This window comes from Octopus bimaculoides, chromosome 3, assembly GCF_046866305.1.
Source record: "Octopus bimaculoides isolate indiv1 chromosome 3, ASM4686630v1, whole genome shotgun sequence".
NCBI classification, from domain to species: domain Eukaryota; kingdom Metazoa; phylum Mollusca; class Cephalopoda; order Octopoda; family Octopodidae; genus Octopus; species Octopus bimaculoides.
Window position 1 is genome coordinate 65,701,832 of NC_142930.1, and position 20,090 is coordinate 65,721,921.

A 20,090-nucleotide genomic window follows, 5' to 3' on the forward strand; every position below is an offset into this window, starting at 1 on the left:
ATTGATACCATCATCATCATTTTACCGTTGATACCAACATCATCCACTTTTCCATGATTGCATGGGTTAGGCAGAATTCATTGAGAGTTTTTCTATACCAATATGCTTTTCTGTTGCCAACCTTCACTTGTTTCCAAGATAATATTCCTCCATGACCAGACATGTTTTTGCAGAAAATTGGCAACACCACCTCTTGTAGGTCATTTTTAGTTTACAATTATTTATTATTATATTTTTTTTCTTATGTTCTATATCATAAGACTAGTTCCTTTTAGTACTAGCAAGCAATGATGAAAATAATCTTTTCTACTCTAGGCACAAGGCCCAAAATTTTAGGGGAGGGGGCCAGTCAATTAGATGGATCCCAGTATGCAACTGGTACTTAATTTATTGACCCTGAAAGGATGAAAGGCAAAGTCGATTTCGGTGGAATAATGATAAAAATAGTACATCGCTGACGAAACCTAAACATCAGAGTCGTTTCCCTTACTTCCTGATTCCAAGAATGTTACCTTATTTAATATTTTCTTTTAATCACTATTTAACCATTCTGGGGTTATTTCTGACGTTCACAACATTGGACATAATCAAATCCACTATATTCTGTTTTTTTGTTTGTTTGTTTTTTTACAATCCTGTTAGTTTGCCATTAATGATTAAATACAATGGTATTACTTTTAGTTTATTTCAAGGCATTAATTCTAATATTCACATCCATGTTATTAACACTTTTATTTTTGTTTACTTTATTTCATTTTCAGCCCAGAAACAAGATAGACGGACCAATTCTTTGAGTGAAAGTCGACATAGCTCTTTAGCTGTGGATTACTGTTCAGATAAGAACCGCATTGCTGACAACACTTACGAATGTGGACGGGCTGAAGCTTGTGGAACACTCTGCCGGATATTCTGTGCTCATCGTACTGGTGAAGAAATTCTACCAGTGTATTATGCTCGGTTCTACATTACTATGTATTATGGACTACAGACAGATGATGTAAGTTTTCTCTAGTATCTATCTTAATATCGGTGGAGGCGCAATGGCCCAGTGGTTAGGGCAGCGGACTCGCGGTTTCGATTCCCAGACCGGGAGTTGTGAGTGTTTATTGAGCGAAAACACCTTAAGCTCCACGAGGCTCTGGCAGGGCATGGTGGCGAACCCTGCTGTACTCTTTCACTACAACTCTCTCTCACTCTTACTTCCTGTTTCTGTTGTGCCTGTAATTCAAAGGGTCAGCCTTGTCACACTGTGTCATGCTGAATATCCCCGAGAACTACGTTAAGGGTACACATGTGTGTGGAGTGCTCAGCCACTTGCACGTTAATTTCACGAGCTGGCTGTTCCGTTGATCGGATCAACTGGAACCCTCGAAGTCATAAGCCACGGAGTGCCAACAATCTTAATATCTCAAATACAGCCAAATTGAGCACCAAAAATGCTGAGTGTCTTGGATAGAGTTGGCATCTCCTAATAGCTGTTTCACAGCTGCATATTCAGCCTGAAATGATCGAGGAAGAAGACACACCACTTCACCTGAATATGTATTTGATATGTAAAAAATTAGCCCAAACGTTGAGTTTCTAACAAAGACTTTCTGTACATGTCATATTATGCTGTTTCAACTGAATGTTTCCAATTGTATTGCATGAACATTTTTCCAATGCATGTAACAAATAGAATATTTTCCTATACATACAAAAGCTTGAAGGGGCTTTTAAAAATCTAGTACTATATATTCCTTTATAACCAAGTAATCTGAAAGGTGCTATGCTCAACAAAACCTCTGCAGTGGATTTGAATTCAAGAACTTTGTGTTGTGTATTACTTCAGCGATTAGGCTTTAGTTAACTGGAGTCAGTGGTCAACTTTCAAATTGGTTCTAATTGAAGTACATTTACACAAACTTCCACAACCTTTTGATTATCTTAAAGAAATGAAATAGAAAAAAAATTAAATGGAATACTTAAATGTCATAATCTTTCTATGGTTACTTTGAACACTCTCTTGTTGCAGATTATGGAAGTTAACTTCAAACATAAAGTAATTATAGCTTCTTCCTTATAAATTCTCCCTATTGTCCACTGCATATTGTACTAACATGTAACAGAGTGCTCACTATATATATGGTAATCGTAACTTCAGTGTCAACAAATGACAAATAGGTACACTTTACATCTCTTTAATTTCACACACAAGCCAGGCCAAAATTCCTATAAGGAAAAGCTTTCTGACATATAAAACTTGTAGTTGATCAGTTCCAAGTCAGCCTTGATTAAGCAGACCTATGATCAAAAGCAATTCAGCAATGGCATCCCATCTTTTCTTTCAAGTACAGTGTATCTGGGACTACATTATTCAATACCTCTCTTCTTTCAAGTAGTTACTGTGTGATTTGAGGGAGACTAGGGTACTATTTCTAGCATATCAAGTGCCCAAATTGGCTCAAAACCTCATTCTTATTAGAATTGGAGGAAGTGGCTCAGACTTTATCAGTAGCCAGTAATCTGGGAGTGGAGTAAAACAGGAGAATAACAAAAATAGAGGGAATTCATGGATAGCTGCAAATATTCCTTCTCTTAAAATAAAACATAATTGTTGTTACTTTGCTTTTTTGCAGAGCATGAGTAACGAAGTGCTATCAAGTATCTTGTTTAATTCTTGTGACCTCTTGCGAGTAGATTTGGCAGGAGCTCAGATTCTTGTTCCTGATATCCTAAATGCTCTTGAATTAGTTCTCAGTGATTCTTCACAAAAATTCAAGTAAGTTCCAATCCTTATTTACTTTGTGTTTATAATATTTTAAAGGATTGCTAACATTTCAAATATGCAAATGTAATTCTTTTTTTCAATTAATTTTGCTGCAATATTGTATTTTTACTAAATGTGTGTTGGAAATTGTACATAAATTTAATTATCACCATCATTAAGTTAGTATCTGTTTTCCATGCTAGCATGGGTTGGACAGCCAGGAGTCACACCAGGTTCCATAGTCTGTTTTGGCTTGGTTTCTATGGCTGGATGCCTTTCTTAATGTCAACCATTTTCAGAGTGCAATGGGCATATTTTACATGGCACCATCACCTGTGCTTTTTATGTGGCTCCATCACCTGTGCTTTTTATGTGGCTCCATCACCTGTGCTTTTTATGTGGCACCAGCACCTACACCAGTGCATTTTATATGACACAACAGTTGTCAAGTTCATATGACTTTTTTGTTATTAGTTTTCTAATGACTGAAATTACATTAATTTTTTAACATTAATTGTAACAACTAACATTAGATACAATGTGATTTTAAAAAAATGTTACTTGTGAAGGGAACCCATAAAATAAAAAAAACAAACAGTGCTTAGGTCTAGATTCAATAATGTTAAGTAGGCAAGGCGAATCTCCAGAACAGAGTCAGAATATTTCCTTCAAATTTTATATATATTCTTAACAGTTACATGCCTGTCTTAAGGGACTCTTCAACAAATGAAAAGATTTCACCAAGTTGATAAGTCAACTTGCTAAATGCTTGCCTCTTTCCTTTTGCTCACCATGTATATATATATATATATATATATATATATATATCATTGTCATCATTATCATTTAACGTCTGCTTTCCATGCTGGCATGGGTTAGACGGTTTGACTGGAATTGGTAAGCTGGAGGGCTGCACCAGGTTCCAGGCTGATTTGGCATGGTTTGTACAGCTGGATGCCCTTCCTAATGCCAGCCACTCCAAGAGTGTAATGGATGCTTTTTATGTGCCACTAGCACAGGTGCCATTTATATGACACTGGCAATGACCATGACTACAATTTCACTTGGCTTAATGAGTCTTCTCAAATATCACCAAAGGTCTCAGTCATTTGTCATCACCTCCATGAGGCCCAACATTTGAAGATCATGCTACCAGTAATGGCCACGATTGCAATTTCATGGGTGCCATTCACATGACACTAGCAATGGCCATGACTATGATTTCTCATATATATATATATATATATATATATATATATATATATTTAATATTATTGATACAATTATGAATTATTCTATTTACAATGTATACGAGGAATGCTGAAAAGTTGCGGGCTGTGGGTAAAAGAAAATACAGGGCGAAAAAAAATCTACAATTAAGAGCCCTATCTACTCGCTGGCGGTACCTACCCACCCCTACCCATTTTCCTTTATTCAAAAATTCTTATCACTCCTTAAAATTATGGCTTTTAAGTGTTGATTTCTCAGCCCAAGAATTACAGCGTGATGTGCTGCTTGACTGGTCCCCCCCTCTCTCTCTCTCTCTTTATATATATATATGATGATGATCTTTTCTCCCGCCATGCCTCTGTCTACCCCTCCATCCTCTCTCTCTCTCGTAGTTTTTCCTTAAGGTCTTCAGGTTCTGGCTATATATAAATGAGAAACCCATTCTAAATTATCTCGCTGACATACTACGACGAAATCTCCAAGATGCAGATAAGATAGAGATTTTTTATTTATTTACGGCCTCAAACATCTCATAATTCAATTGAATTCAGTTGTTGTCTTAAATTCATGCTTATTCATTTTCTAAGCTTCCTAAATTCATGCTACGTTATATTCTAATCACCTAGAATTCATTGCTCTTTTAAAAATTACGATTTATGCATTGTTGTCTCTCAAATATTTAAAATCTACAATTAAGAGCCCTATCTACTTGCTGGCGGTACCTACCCACCCCTACCCATTTTCCTTTATTCAAAAATTCTTATCGCTCCTTAAAATTATGGCTTTTAAGTGTTGATTTCTCAGCCCAAGAATTACAGCCCAAGAATTACATCTCCAAGATGCAGATAAGATAGAGATTTTTTATTTATTTACGGCCTCAAACATCTCATAATACCTTCGCGCTTTAGTTTGCCCTCTATTATTTATCTTGTTTCTCTCCATGAAATTCAATTGAATTCAGTTGTTGTCTTAAATTCATGCTTATTCATTTTCTAAGCTTCCTAAATTCATGCTACGTTATATTCTAATCACCTAGAATTCATTGGTCTTTTAAAAATTACGATTTATGCATTGTTGTCTCTCAAATATTTAAAATCTACAATTAAGAGCCCTATCTACTCGCTGGCGGTAACCCGCCCTCCCACCCCCTCCACCAGAAGTTCATTCCTCTGTCATCCTGTCAACCTCGGCCGTCTCCCGGAACCCATCTAATAGCCTTGGCCATCCTCTCCCCTACCTTTGGGTAGCGCATTAAGTTTGAGAAATGTTTGCAGGTTGTAGGTACTGTTTTGCTTATGAATTCTTCCAATTGCAAGTTTTCTTTTCAGGTACACGACACTGGTTTTCCCCTTCCCAGGCTACAGGACCACACCCCCAACACCCATACTGTTAGGATTGGCACTCTCAACGTCGGCACGCTGAAAGGTAGATCTGGTGAAATTGTTGAGATGCTTGAACGGAGACGCGTAGATATGTGCTGCATCCAGGAAGTAAGATGGAGAGGAGGTTCTGCGAGGTTCCTCACAGGCAAAGAACACAGGTACAAGATTTTCTGGGCAGGGAACACTGACGGGGTCGGGGGCGTAGGAATACTTCTAGTGGAGAAATGGGTGGATAAGGTAATCGAGGTCGTTAGAGTAAGTGACAGAGTACTTAAGATCAGACTAGTGCTTCATCATAGATTAGCTACTGTCATCTCAGCCTATGCACCTCAACCGGGGCTACCAGATGGTCTGAAAGACCAATTCTATGACACCCTCTTGCAAACTACCTCGTCGACGAGTGACAGGGACCTTCTCTTTGTGGCTGGAGACTTCAACGGTCATGTCGGACGTCGTGCTGGAGGCTTCCATGGCATACATGGAGGCTATGGCTTCGGTTCCCGCGACGAAGAGGGAACCAGACTGCTGGAGTTCTGTGATGCAACCAATCTTATGGTCTGCAATACCAACTTCAGGAAACCTGCCAGTCACCTAGTCACCTACCGCTCCGGCAGACACTCTAGCCAAATCGACTACATCCTCGCCAGAAATAGGGAAAGAGGGCGGCTTATAAATGCCAAAACCTACCCTGGCGAAGAATGTACCCCACAACATAGATTAGTAGTTAGCGACTTTGGGATCAAGGCAAAATGGGTGCCCAGAATTAGACAGGCTTGGAGAAGAAGGGTGTGGAAGCTTAAAGACCCTGCAAACGGACAGAGACTTAGAGACAAGTTACTTGAAGCATTTAACGAAATAGAAGGGGATATAGCATCATACAACGTGGAAGACAATTGGAGATTTCTGCGGGACAACCTGTTGAAAGCCACCGACCAGATTTGTGGGTGGTGTAAGGTCCCCTCCCGACCCAGAGTAACGTGGTGGTGGAACAAGGAGGTAGACAGGGCTATTAGACAAAAGAAACAGGCTTGGAAGGACTGGAAGAACGGTGGTAGCAGGGAATTGGACCAATGTGCCAGAAGGGAGGCTAGGCGACAGGTTTATTTAGCCAGAGGGGAAGCAGATAAGGAAAGATTTGCCAATGTTCTGCGCCGTGAGGACCAAAGACTCGAGGTATTTCGTGTTGCAAGACAGTGTAGGAGAGAGAATAGTGATGTTGTAGGAGAGAAATGTGTTCGCATGGATGATGGTACGCTTGCATTAAATGAGGATGCAAAGAAAGAGGTCTGGAGATGCCACTACGATAGATTGCTTAATAAAGAGAATGAATGGGAGAAAGAGAGCCTGCCGTATGTCGACCCAATAGAGGGACCAGCTATCCGAGTTGATAGTACCAGGGTAGATAAAGCAATTAAGAGTATGAAGACCGGGAAAGCCCCCGGCCCATCAGGAATCACTGCAGAGATGCTCAAAATATCTGGCAGTGTTGGCTATAGCCTAGTCACCCGTATTACGAACCAGGTGATACACGAAGGAGTCATACCCAATGATTGGTGTAGCAGCATCATAGTCAACTGCTACAAAGGTAAAGGGGACGCTTTAGATACAAATAATTACAGAGGCATCAAGCTGTTAGATCAGGTTATGAAAGTTACAGAGAGGGTCATAGCCCAACTAATTAGGGAGCGAATCAATTTAGATGAGATGCAGTTTGGGTTCGTGCCAGGTAAAAGCACTACTGATGCCTTATTTCTAGTGAGACAGTTGCAGGAGAAATACCTAGCTAAGGATAAATCTCTGTACCTGGCTTTCGTTGGCATGGAGAAAGCCTTTGACAGGGTCCCCCGATCCCTTATCTGGTGGTCAATGAGGAAACTTGGGATAGAAGAATGGTTAGTGAGAGCTGTGCGAGCCATGTACAGAGATGCTGCCAGTAAGGTGAGGGTTGGAAATGAGTACAGCAATGAATTCCGGGTAGAGGTAGGGGTCCACCAAGGTTCCGTCCTCAGCCCCCTCTTATTTATCATAGTCCTCCAGGCAATCACAGAGGAGTTCAAGACAGGTTGCCCCTGGGAGCTCCTCTATGCTGATGACCTTGCCCTAATTGCAGAGTCACTATCAGAACTAGAGGAGAAGTTTCAGGTGTGGAAGCAAGGTCTAGAATTGAAGGGCATTAGAGTCAACCTAGCTAAAACCAAAATCCTAATAAGTAGGAAGGTAGATAAAACACAAACCCCTTCAGGTAGATGGCCCTGCTCAGTATGTAGAAAAGGAGTAGGTAGTAACTCTATAAGATGTACCCGGTGCAAGCTATGGACACATAAGAGGTGCAGCAACATCAAAGGCAGGTTAACTAGCAAGTTAGTTTTTATTTGTGGCAGATGTTCAGGTGCAATAAAGACTGTAAACAAACAGGAAACAACTTCTATCTCATTCCAGGGTGAAAAACTAGAGGTAGTCGATAGCTTCCGCTATCTGGGCGACCAAGTTAGTAGTGGAGGTGGGTGCGCTGAAAGTGTAGCTGCTAGAATAAGAATAGCCTGGGCAAAGTTTAGAGAGCTCTTACCCCTGCTGGCGACAAAGGGACTCTCACTCAGAGTAAAAGGCAGACTGTATGACGCATGCGTACGAACAGCCATGCTACATGGCAGTGAAACATGGGCTGTAACTGCTGAGGACATACGTAAGCTCGCAAGGAATGAAGCCAGTATGCTCCGTTGGATGTGTAATGTCAATGTGAATACCCGTCAGAGTGTAAGTATCTTGAGAGAAAAGCTGAACATTAGAAGCATCAGTTGTGGCGTGCAAGAGAGACGATTGCGCTGGTATGGACATGTGGTGAGAATGGATGAGGATAGCTGCGTGAAAAAGTGCCACACCCTAACAGTTGAGGGAACCCGTGGAAGAGGTAGGCCCAGGAAGACCTGGGCTGAGGTGGTGAGGCAAGACCTTCGTACATTGGGCCTCACCGAGGCGATGACTACTGACCAAGACCTTTGGAAATGTGCTGTGCGTGAGAAGACCCGGCAAGCCAAGTAAGATCGTTGCCAGTGCCCCTGGACTGGTTCTTGTGCGGGTGGCACATGAGATGCACCATTTTGAGCGTGGCTGTTGCCAGTACCGCCTGACTGGCTCCTGTAGGATTTTCGAGCGAGATCGTTGCCAGTGCCCCTGGACTGGCTTGTGCGGGTGGCACATAAAAGACACCATTTCGAGCGTGGCCGTTTTCGTGCGGGTGACACGTAAAAGCACCCACTACACTCTCTGAGTGGTTGGCGTTAGGAAGGGCATCCAGCTGTAGAAACTCTGCCAAATCAGACTGGAGCCTGGTGTTGCCATCCGGTTTCACCAGTCCTCAGTCAAATCGTCCAACCCATGCTAGCATGGAAAGCGGACGTTAAACGATGATGATGATGATGATGATATTCCCCTTCTCAGATTCACACACTTATTGCAGCGGTCCTTCAGTTTTTCTAAACCCTGTAAAAGTACTCAGAAGGTTGGGCCTCCAATCAGGCCTTTTGCGATACCCTTAAGGCCAGGAACTTTTCAGCACCCACTTGTATATGTTCTGCAAAGCATAAAAAACTCTGCATTAAGGTATTTGTACTAAAACCTATATAATTTCGTATTTATTACAACAAGCTATTTCTGTAAGCTATTGTTTTTTGTTCCAACAACTCAAAGGTACTCTTTCTTTAAAGTAACTACTATTTTTGTTTCATTTACTTTTAGACCTCGGGAAACGATACCAGTCGTTGATCTTCGCAAAGCATGTTTCCATCTCTTGTTATCAATGTTATGCTTACCACTTCACTTCAGGGATCTTGAAATCAAAGGTAGGTATTTGTTAGCACTTGTTCGAATGTCTACACCTATGAATGTGTGTGTGTGTCTCTATGTGTGTGCACACACACACACAAGCATGCATGCATATACTATTATATATATATATATATATATATATATATATATATATAGATATATATATATACATACACACACACACGCACGCAATGGGTTTTTTTCTGTTTCCATTTACCAAATCCATTCACAAGGCTTTGGTCAGCCTAGAGCTCTAGTAGAAGACACTTGTCTAAGGTACCACAGAGTGGGACTGAATCCAGAACCATGTGGTTGGGAAGTAAACTTTTGACCATGCACACACACACACACACACACACATCTGCACCTATGTACACCCATACATATATGAATATATGTATGTATGTATAATTTATTTACACTGTATAACTATGAAAGAGACATAGCACATTGTGTGAGTATATGTGTGTTTGTATGTATGTATTGCATGTGTGTGTGTGTGTGTGTGTATATATATACACACATACACATATACATGCATGCACGTGCACACACACAAATAACTCCAGATGTTCTCAAAATTTATGGGTTGTCCAAAGCCTCATCGATGGAACAAAGGGTTATTTGAGAATTTCACAGTGGAAAAGAAAAAAGAAACTAGTGATGTACACCTACTTGCCTAACTTAGCTGAGGTAGATGTGGTTGGTAAAAGAATTATATCTGCAGGATCAAATCACTCGCATTAAAGTTAAAAATGTAATTTATTTACTTACATCAAAGAGTAAATACAGTCATTATAGTATATGAACACACAATAAATACCGGGTCATGTAATAGAGTTGATTAAATTTACTACATTGTTAGCTTCATAAACTCTAATGGTAAAGCTAACTTGTATATCTTGTTTTAATACATTTTTGTTTCCTTTCAGACATATTATCTAGTCCTGAAAGTTGTGATCGAAAAATATCATTTATTTCTCTTAAATTCAAAATAACTGAACTTTTACTTCGAGCATTGCGCCAGGAAACAGATGCGTCAAACACACAGATGTTGTTAGGTAAGTTTGTCAATTGATACCTATCATCATCATCATCATCATCATCATTTAACATCTGCTTTTCATGCTGGCATGGGTTGGACAGTTTGACAGGAGCTGATCAGCTGGAGAGCTGTCCAGACTTCAGTTGTCTGTTTTGGTATGGTTTCTATGGCACGATGCCCTTCCTAATGCCATCAACTTTACAGAGTGGGCTGGGTGCTTTTTTATGTGCCACTGGCACAGGTGTGTTTGCATAACACTGGCATAAGTGCATTTTACATGGTACCTGTACCTGCAAGACAAAGACCCCTCAGCTAGGAGATTGAGTGGGGGCATATCCATAAAAGGCATGCCTGCAATTTTACTTAGCTTGTCATGTTTTCTCAAGTACAGCAAATTGCCACACGTCTCAGATTTATTTTATATTTCTTTGTCATCAACAATTGACCAATAATAAATAAATTACTTCAGTTAAAATTAAGTTTATCTTCTGAAAATTTTAATTTCTTTCAAGCTTCATTGAGTACAGATATTATATAGATGACTATACATTTGGACAAAAATGTGATCTATGAGGGTATCCATTTATATGGAGCTTGTCATTAAATGAAAGGAGAAATCCCATGAAAACCGATGTTGAAATGCAAATAACTTGACCAAATGATCATTGTCTGTGTGTGTGTAAACCTGAATATTAAATGACTTAAATACTTTGCAAGTGTTCAAATGGAAAGAAAGAAAATGTTATACATGTCATCTTTTGGAAAGGCAGCGAGCTGGCAGAATTGTTAACAGACCAGGCCAAATGCTTAGCAGCATTTCATCCATTCTTATGTTCTGAGCTTAAATTCTGCCAAGGTCAGGTTTGGTTTTCATCCTTTCAGGCTCAATAAAATAAGTACCAGTTGAACACTTGAGCCAATGTAATAGACTTACCCCGCTCCTCCCAAATTGTTGGCCTTGTGCCAAAAACTAAAACCAATATTTTTCACAGTAGGTTTTTTCATTGATAAAGTATTAACTATTGTGATATCCCTTATCTATTAATATTTGTTTTTGCGACAGGTGGTTTAATGTTATTGGTGCAGGACCTAGCACTGTGTGAGGAAGCTGAGTTCCATTCTGTTCAACCACAACACGATATCTGCTTGAATGATTCTGATGTGTCTTCAGGTAGGTAACATAATTCTATTAGTTTCTATACATGAAAATCTATATTGCTTCTGTTCCACATCTTAATGAAATGACATGAACTGGAGATGAGGGAAAAGAAATAAAAGAGAAACCATATAAATTTATACAATTAATGGAGAACAATAAGTAGCAAAAATAGTAGGAAGTTAGACTAAACACTTTGTGATATGTAGTTTCATCCCTTTACATTCTGGCTTCAGATCTTTTATTACTTTCATAATTTTTATGCCTTTTTTACCATATTGGTATTGGTTGGAAGGTCTCACTCTTTTCTCTTATTCGATACACAGTATATATATATAAAAAAAAAAATAACCAATTATCTTTGCTATATTTGTCATGCTTTTTGAATGGATTATAAAGCTAGATGCCTTTCTTACTGTCAACCATTTTACAGCATAGACAAGAGGTATTTTATCATTTCCCAATATTAGAAAGAATATCTGTAGTTGGACTAAAGAGTCTTTGCTACCCTGTATCAATATTTTTAATCTGGTTTATTATTCTAGATAGTTTTCCTGCACTGAGTCTTGCAAAATCTTCATTTTACCTGTTCTTTCATTCATTTTTTGGCAGCTAAACAACCTGCCTATCACTAACACTTTACAATGTTAACTGGGTGCATTTTATTGTGCCTCTGGCACTAGAGAGATTTGCAATAAGGTTAAAGAGCTGTCATCTACTTGACATTGTCTCCTTTCACTCACTCTTTTTTGCTATAGTTTTTACTGCTGAATGCCTTTCCTATCACCATCCACATTACAGTAGAAACTGAATGCATTTTATCATACCCTAAGCAGTAGAGAAGATGTCACCAGCTTGACTAAAATGTCCCCTAAACCCTATACTGCTTCCATTTGATCCTTTATGTGTTTTAGTGTGTTAAAACAACTATAAGTCATATAGTGTTAATTCAATCAAGTGTACCCCTCCAAATAACTTCTAGCCTTGTTTCAATGTGAGAAATCAATACACATATGGTTATTTGATGATTAATAAAAAATTTTAAAAAGTATATATATATATATATATATATATATTTCATTTCTGAATCTCTTCTAGATTTCTCTAAGAGTAGCAGCATATCTGGAGAGACATCAGTTTTAGAGGGCTTTCAAAAGATTCCTCCAGTGCAAATGAATGGCTTTGGTAAGTCCTTTTTTTTTTATTTATATATTTTTATTTTGTTCTTTATGCAAACTATTTTTAAAATGTCTTTCATTTCCAACTTTTCCTTTTAGTTGTTTCAATCATTAGCCTGTGGCCATGCTGGGGGAAGAGATGTAGTTGATTTAATTGCTCCCAGTATTTACGTCATATTTAATTTAACAACACTGCAAAAATGAAAGGCAAAGTTGAATTGGTAGGATTTGAACTCAGAAAGTAGAGACGTAATTCAGTACTATAAGTCCATTCTATTGTTTGTTAGTAAGATGTAATTTGCTTATACGGATAAGTCCAGCATTGACTGTTTTGATTCCAGACACCCTCAAGCTTGATTTTTGTCTTCTATCTATATTGTCAATAAATAGAAAACCAGTAAATTTATAATAAATGTTATTTATGTGGTTAACTATACTGCTCTTCGATATAGAATTCATTCACTTTTAGCTTTGTGAGTAGGGATCATTGTCAGTGACCTTTGTAACTCACCTTGGCAAAAGCTGGGGAAATTGATGGAACTGATGCCCAGCCTGAACATCAGTAGGCTATTCACTGCAGGAAAACATTGGTAAAGAAAGAATAGGGGATCTGCAAGAGAGTGAATTGCACTAAAGGCCATCAGTGACCAGCAGGTATTGTTAAAACCAGGATACATGTTAGGCCCTGTTAAATGGGTCTTAAAGAATATAGATGGTAGGACTTGATGAGACAGTAGAATGCTGGGTTGGAAGGTTTCATCATCACCATCATCATGTGATATTAATTTTTCAGGCTGGCTTGGATTGGACGGTTTAGCAAAAGCTGGAGAGCTGCACTATGTACCAAGTTCTAGTCTGATTTGGCTTGGTTTCTACAGCTAGATGCCCTTCCTAATACCAACCACATTACAGTGTATGTTGGGTGCTTTTAACATGGCACCATACAAGCACTTTAACGTGGCACTAGAACACAACTCTTGAAGACCAATCCTCTTCAGCAGAAGGGGTGGCCTTAACACTTCTGCTGTAGAGGACAGGTCTTGTTGAGTATAGTAAAGTACCAGGTATCTCAGTCCTTTATTATATCGTGTGAAAAGTTCAACAGCTAGAGGTTGTCCTTCAGTATGGTACTAATTCATTACCATATTGTTCTGATTTCAAATCTTGCCGTGATCAATTTTGATTTTCATCTCTTTTGATGCAGTATCATAACTGCCAGTTAAATACTGAGAGTGAGTAAATTAATTAACTCCATACATACTTAGTCAAAATAAACTTATTATTTCTTTTAGAAAATATTGTCTGAAAGAATTTGTATTATTGTTTATTTCAGAAATCACATGAGTTAGCTTCTCAATAAATTCTTTCTGAATAACTTACCTTTTTAATAATTAAAGAAAGCTTGAACTTGTACTAGCTAGAATTTAAATATGTTGGTATGTTAAAATCAAAACAAAACAAAACCAAAATAAAAATGTGTAAGAATGTGTAAAATGATGTTAATGATAGCATGATATTTGAGTTCTAGCTGATTCCATCTGCAGAATTATATAAATTTCTTTCTATTACTACAGTTTACTAAACTTATATTTAATACCAGTAATAAATACTAAGAAAAATTAACTACAAGACAGAAATTTCATAAATAATAATACTATTATTAATCAGAATTATGAATTCTAATCAAAATCATTTCAGTTTTGTGATAAATATATGGAAAGAAATCTTTGATTTTCCTTCCAAAACAAATTCTGCATATCTGTATATGTATATAAATATGTGTGTATCTGTTAACTCATTTTTGTTAATTATCTATAATTTTTTAATAAATTGGGTAAATGAATACTTATATGTAGTATGTATTCTTATATGTATATATGTATATATATATAGTTAAAAAAAAACAATAACAAAAAAACAAAAAAACAACAAGGTGAGGACGTGATATGGATAGTATTATTGGACGCTCAGGAAAGGAAAGAGAGAGTGTATGACGTTTCGGGCGTAGCCCTTCGTCGGAAAGATGGAAAGTTTGTAGAATGGAAGAACGGAGAAAGAGGAAAATGGTACCGATGCCCACGAGGTTATATATATTCTTGTGTGTGTGTGTGTGTATATATATATATATATATATATATATATATTTATATACATGTATGTATGTATATGTCTATATATATTTCTAGTATTATATTGTCTAATCATTGAATCATAAACATATTGGTATAAAGTGAATTATTTCCCATGAAAATAAGAAACTCTTATTTATTTATCTAGTGTATTAGGCGCAGGAGTGGCTGTGTGGTAAGCAGCTTGCTTACCAACAACATGGTCCTGGGTTCAGTCCCACTGCATGGCACCTTGGGTAAGTGTCTTCTACTATAGCCTCAGGCCGACCAAAGCCTTGTGAGTGGATTTGGTAGACAGAAACTGAAAGAAGCCTGTTGTATATAATATATATATATATATATATATATATATATATATATATATATATATATATATATATATATATATATATATACCCATGCTAGCATGGAAAGCGGACGTTAAACGATATATATATATATATATAGATCAGGGTGAAAACCTAGAGGTAGTCGATAGCTTCCGCTATCTGGGCGACCAAGTTAGTAGTGGGGGTGGGTGCGCTGAAAGTGTAGCTGCTAGAATAAGAATAGCCTGGGCAAAGTTTAGAGAGCTCTTACCCCTGCTGGCGACAAAGGGACTCTCACTCAGAGTAAAAGGCAGACTGTATGACGCATGCGTACGAACAACCATGCTACATGGCAGTGAAACATGGGCTGTAACTGCTGAGGACATACGTAAGCTCGCAAGGAATGAAGCCAGTATGCTCCGTTGGATGTGTAATGTCAATGTGAATACCCGTCAGAGTGTAAGTATCTTGAGAGAAAAGCTGAACATTAGAAGCATCAGTTGTGGCGTGCAAGAGAGACGATTGCGCTGGTATGGACATGTGGTGAGAATGGAGGAGGATAGCTGCGTGAAAAAGTGCCACACCCTAACAGTTGAGGGAACCCGTGGAAGAGGTAGGCCCAGGAAGACCTGGGCTGAGGTGGTGAGGCAAGACCTTCGTACATTGGGCCTCACCGAGGCGATGACTACGGACCGAGACCTTTGGAAATGGGCTGTGCGTGAGAAGACCCGGCAAGCCAAGTACGATCGTTGCCAGTGCCCCTGGACTGGTTCTTGTGCGGGTGGCACATGAGATGCACCATTTTGAGCGTGGCCGTTGCCAGTACCGCCTGACTGGCTCCTGTAGGATTTTCGAGCGAGATCGTTGCCAGTGCCCCTGGACTGGCTTGTGCGGGTGGCACATAAAAGACACCATTTCGAGCGTGGCCGTTTTCGTGCGGGTGACACGTAAAAGCACCCACTACACTCTCTGAGTGGTTGGCGTTAGGAAGGGCATCCAGCTGTAGAAACTCTGCCAAATCAGACTGGAGCCTGGTGTTGCCATCCGGTTTCACCAGTCCTCAGTCAAATCGTCCAACCCATGCTAGCATGGAAAGCGGACGTTAAACGATGATGATGATGATGATGATATATGTTTGTGTGTCTGTGTTTGTCCCCCAACATCACTTGACAACCGATGCTGGTGTGTTTATGTCCCCGTCACTTAGCGGTTTGGTAAGAGAGACCGATAGAATAAGTACTAAGCTTGCAAAGAATAAGTCCTGGGGTCGATTTGTTCGACTGAAGGCGTTGCTCCAGCATGGCCACAGTTAAATGACTGAAACAAATAAAAGAAAAAAAGAATATATAAATCACAGTATGAGTGTGTATATTGACTAACATATACATTTCCACAATTCTCAACCGACTTTCACCAAACTTTACACACACATTACTTATGTCCCAAGGATGGCCATGCACTATAACATTTTGCCCAGAGCTCCCACATAAATGGACAAACTGGGGGGAAAAAAATGGTTTATATGGGTTTTTCTCTAATTTGTTGTATGTACATAGTTTTTTGTATGTAGGGTCTTCCATACTTTTTTAATGTATATAGTCGTATTTTGGCATTAGAGAATATTTTTGGGTGGTTTTCACATTTTTTTTATTTATTATTTATTTATATGTTGTAATTGTGTATTATTACTTTCTATATTTTTTTATATGTGTATTGGTGTGTATTTTGTGTTTGAGTGTTTTGGTTAGAGAATATTATATAATTGAAAGGATTTTGTCTATTTATTTCAACTGTTTTCCTTACTTTTTTAATCTATATGGTTGTATATTTGCATTACAGAACATTTTTTAGTTGTTTTCACATTCTTTTGATTTATTATTTGTCTGCCTTATAATACCACATCTTTTCACTGCTAACTACTAAAGATTCAAAGCAGTATTAGTGAACTGAAGTCAAACTCTTCATGTCTCCATTTTTCATTACTTGAAGTCAATTTCAGAGTGGTCGTACACTGTAAGGATGTAGCAAATACATTCTTTAACTCTACTTTTTCAAGTAGGTATTATATTGCCATTTTTGAACATACCAATCATACTTCTCTCCAAAAACATAGCTCCCTTTACTGTTGAATAAAATAAACTCGCAGAGGGGAAGTCTCAACATCTTCCTTCAATTTCTTGACACCATTTATGTGGCTGTTTTTGACAAGAAATTTTGCTTTCGTGTAAAACAACTATATTTTGTAGTCATTATCTGTAATCTACTCCTAAAACACTTCAGTAGCTCTACTTTGCATCGCTTGCAAACTCCATATGTTCTATGATCATTAAAGTGCAACAACCACTGCAATAACCAGTCTTCAATTTGGTTTTCCATTCCTAGGTTAATTGGAAACATAGATTGCCATGCTACTCATAAACCTTCTTGGTAGTTTAATTTTTTGGTGAAAAAATACTACCAAAGCAACTTAAACCATCCTAAGGACGGATGCGTTTGCTAGTATAAAAATGAGTTTAGATTAAAATTATTCTTGCATAAATAATATTTATTGTACACCATATTAAAAACATCCTTTGTAAATTAATTTTGTAAAATTATGTCCCTTCTATTCTTCTGTAAGTATAAATGCATATAAACATCACGAAAAGATTTTTCCTCTAAAAAAAAAAAAAATAAGTAAATAATCTGAATTTTAATTTTTAAGTATTTTAGTATGCAAATGAGTAATTATCAAAAGGACTTTATGAAGCCCTTATGATTAAATTTGTTTGGATAACTGCTCAATTCAGCATTTATTTAATTTTTACAGTAATATTGTTATTATGATATCATTTTTTCGAAAGTGTCTTTCTTACATAAATTAATCTTTAATTTTTAGTAATGATTATTATAAATAATTAATGTAATCTAATTAATAATATTATTTACTATTTGACTAGAGATGATATAGTATTTTAGATATATTATTTTGCAATTTACCAACAGATAAATAGCGTATTATTATGAAAACATATTTTTATAATATGAAAGAATGGAAAGGATATTTCTTATTTAGCCATGGTCTTTTTTAAAAGTTTAAAAAAAAAATTTTGTTCCTCGTATATAAGAACTAATACGCTAAGATATATTTAGATTAGAATACTTAATAGCATACAAATATATTTTAAGGCTGTTATATTAGTTTATTTTTTATTTCATCTTTGTTTTTGTTTTTTAATTAATAACGCTCACACTTGTAAACAAATAGATTTAAATTCAGTCTTATTGGATATGTGAATCCTAATATACATAAGAAATTACACTGAGGAGATTTTTGGCAAAAAAAAAAAACAATTAATTTTTATAATTTTATTATGGCCAAGAATTGAAATATTTGTATGTGATTTATATTTAATATTTATTACTTATATTATATTATAGTATTATAAGAATATAATATAATATACTATTATGCTAATAAATTTTAAATTTTAATTTTTGAATTGCCAATTGTTATATATATATCTCCATTTTCTATTCATTTTTATAATTTAATATACACCCATGTAATTTGTAAAGTTTTTTCTCTGCAAAATTGGGTATTTAACTGTGGAGTCAGTGAAAGATTGGATGTTTTTCATCCCTATTTTTCTGGAATTATATATATATATATATATATATATATATATATAGAATAATAAGGTAATCAGAATGTTGGATGATTATATATATTTTTATTTACATTTTATTTGCACTTTTAGCGCTTTCTTCCATTATCAGATTTATCCAAAAAGTGGTTTAAAGTTAGATTTCTTGGCCTTTTTATAGATAAAAAAAATTGTGGGGTTTGCCAAGCAAGGAAAAAAAATTTGAGAGGGAGTGGGAGGTAAAGAGGGCATGGCTTTTGTATTGGTATGGTCAGACTGGTTTGTTTAGGATTCAGTATTTAGTGACCTTTTTGGGTGGGGAAGAAAAAGAATTTTTGTATTTGAATTAGTCAAGGTTTTTAATTGAAAATTCAGATGTTGTTTTTGACTTTCTTCAGTAAAAAATTATAATTACATTTCCAAATCTTGTTTTTTATTCTTTTGTATTCATTAAAAAATGGTTGTATGGATGTGGTCAACTTTTTTTGATTGAAATTTTAGTTGTTTTTGATTTATCTGTTTTTGAAAGAGTGAATTTTGAGTATATACACTCACACAGTATTTCAAAAACATATAGTTATGATAATTTTTGTTTAGGACTTTTTTTGTGAAATGTAGTTCCGTTATCTTTCAGAACTTTGAATTTTCTTTCTCCACATATTTCCAAATGTTTCTTTTTTTCATCCATTTAATTTTGGTGAGAACTTCTTTATGAAGTGTAGCTCCAATATTTTTTGGAAGTTTGGATCGTTTTTTGAGCATTTATAGAAGGGGAAGATCTTGAATTTTCCTTCTCCACATATTTCCAAATATTTGCTCAGTGGAATTTTCCATAGTTCCTTTTGTCAGATGTGCTGTCTGTGAATTCTTGCACATTAGCAAGGCGAATTATTGGTTTTGCCAATATAATTCTCCTTGCATTTGAGGCAAGTAATGCAGTATATGAGGTTTTGCATCTTGCTGCCTATTTGCATTTACTTTGAAAAAGAATCTACTCTTAAGTTTTATGTGGATGTCCCCATCTATATTCTTTTATTCTTTTCTTTTACTTGTTTCAGTCATTTGACTGCGGCCATGCTGGAGCACCGCCTTTAGTTGAATCAAATCGACCCCAGGACTTATTCTTTGTAAGCCTAGTACTTATTCTATCGGTCTCTTTTTGCTGAACCGCTAAATTACGGGGACCTAAACACACCAGCATCGGTTGTCAAGCGATGTTGGGGGGACAAACACAGATACACAACATATACACACATACATATATATATACATATATATATATATATATATATATATATATATATATATATAAATATATATATATATATATATACATGTATATATATATATATATATATATATATACATGTATATATATATATATATATATATATATATATATACATGTATATATATATATATATATATATTATATATATATTTATATATATATATATATATA

General features: G+C 36.6%; 1 protein-coding gene across 13 annotated transcripts in view; it reads left to right on the forward strand.

The window, feature by feature from the left end:
* Positions 1 to 20,090, forward strand: part of LOC106878239 (ral GTPase-activating protein subunit beta) — a 139,455-nt gene that overhangs the window by 63,095 nt on the left and 56,270 nt on the right. For all 13 annotated transcript variants that reach the window (XM_089349107.1, XM_089349104.1, XM_089349110.1 and 10 more), the window contains 6 exons: positions 762 to 997; positions 2,619 to 2,761; positions 9,097 to 9,200; positions 10,119 to 10,247; positions 11,295 to 11,402; positions 12,486 to 12,572. In XM_089349107.1, coding sequence (XP_089205233.1) covers positions 762 to 997; positions 2,619 to 2,761; positions 9,097 to 9,200; positions 10,119 to 10,247; positions 11,295 to 11,402; positions 12,486 to 12,572 — 807 coding nt within the window. The remainder of the gene's footprint in view (positions 1 to 761; positions 998 to 2,618; positions 2,762 to 9,096; positions 9,201 to 10,118; positions 10,248 to 11,294; positions 11,403 to 12,485; positions 12,573 to 20,090) is intronic.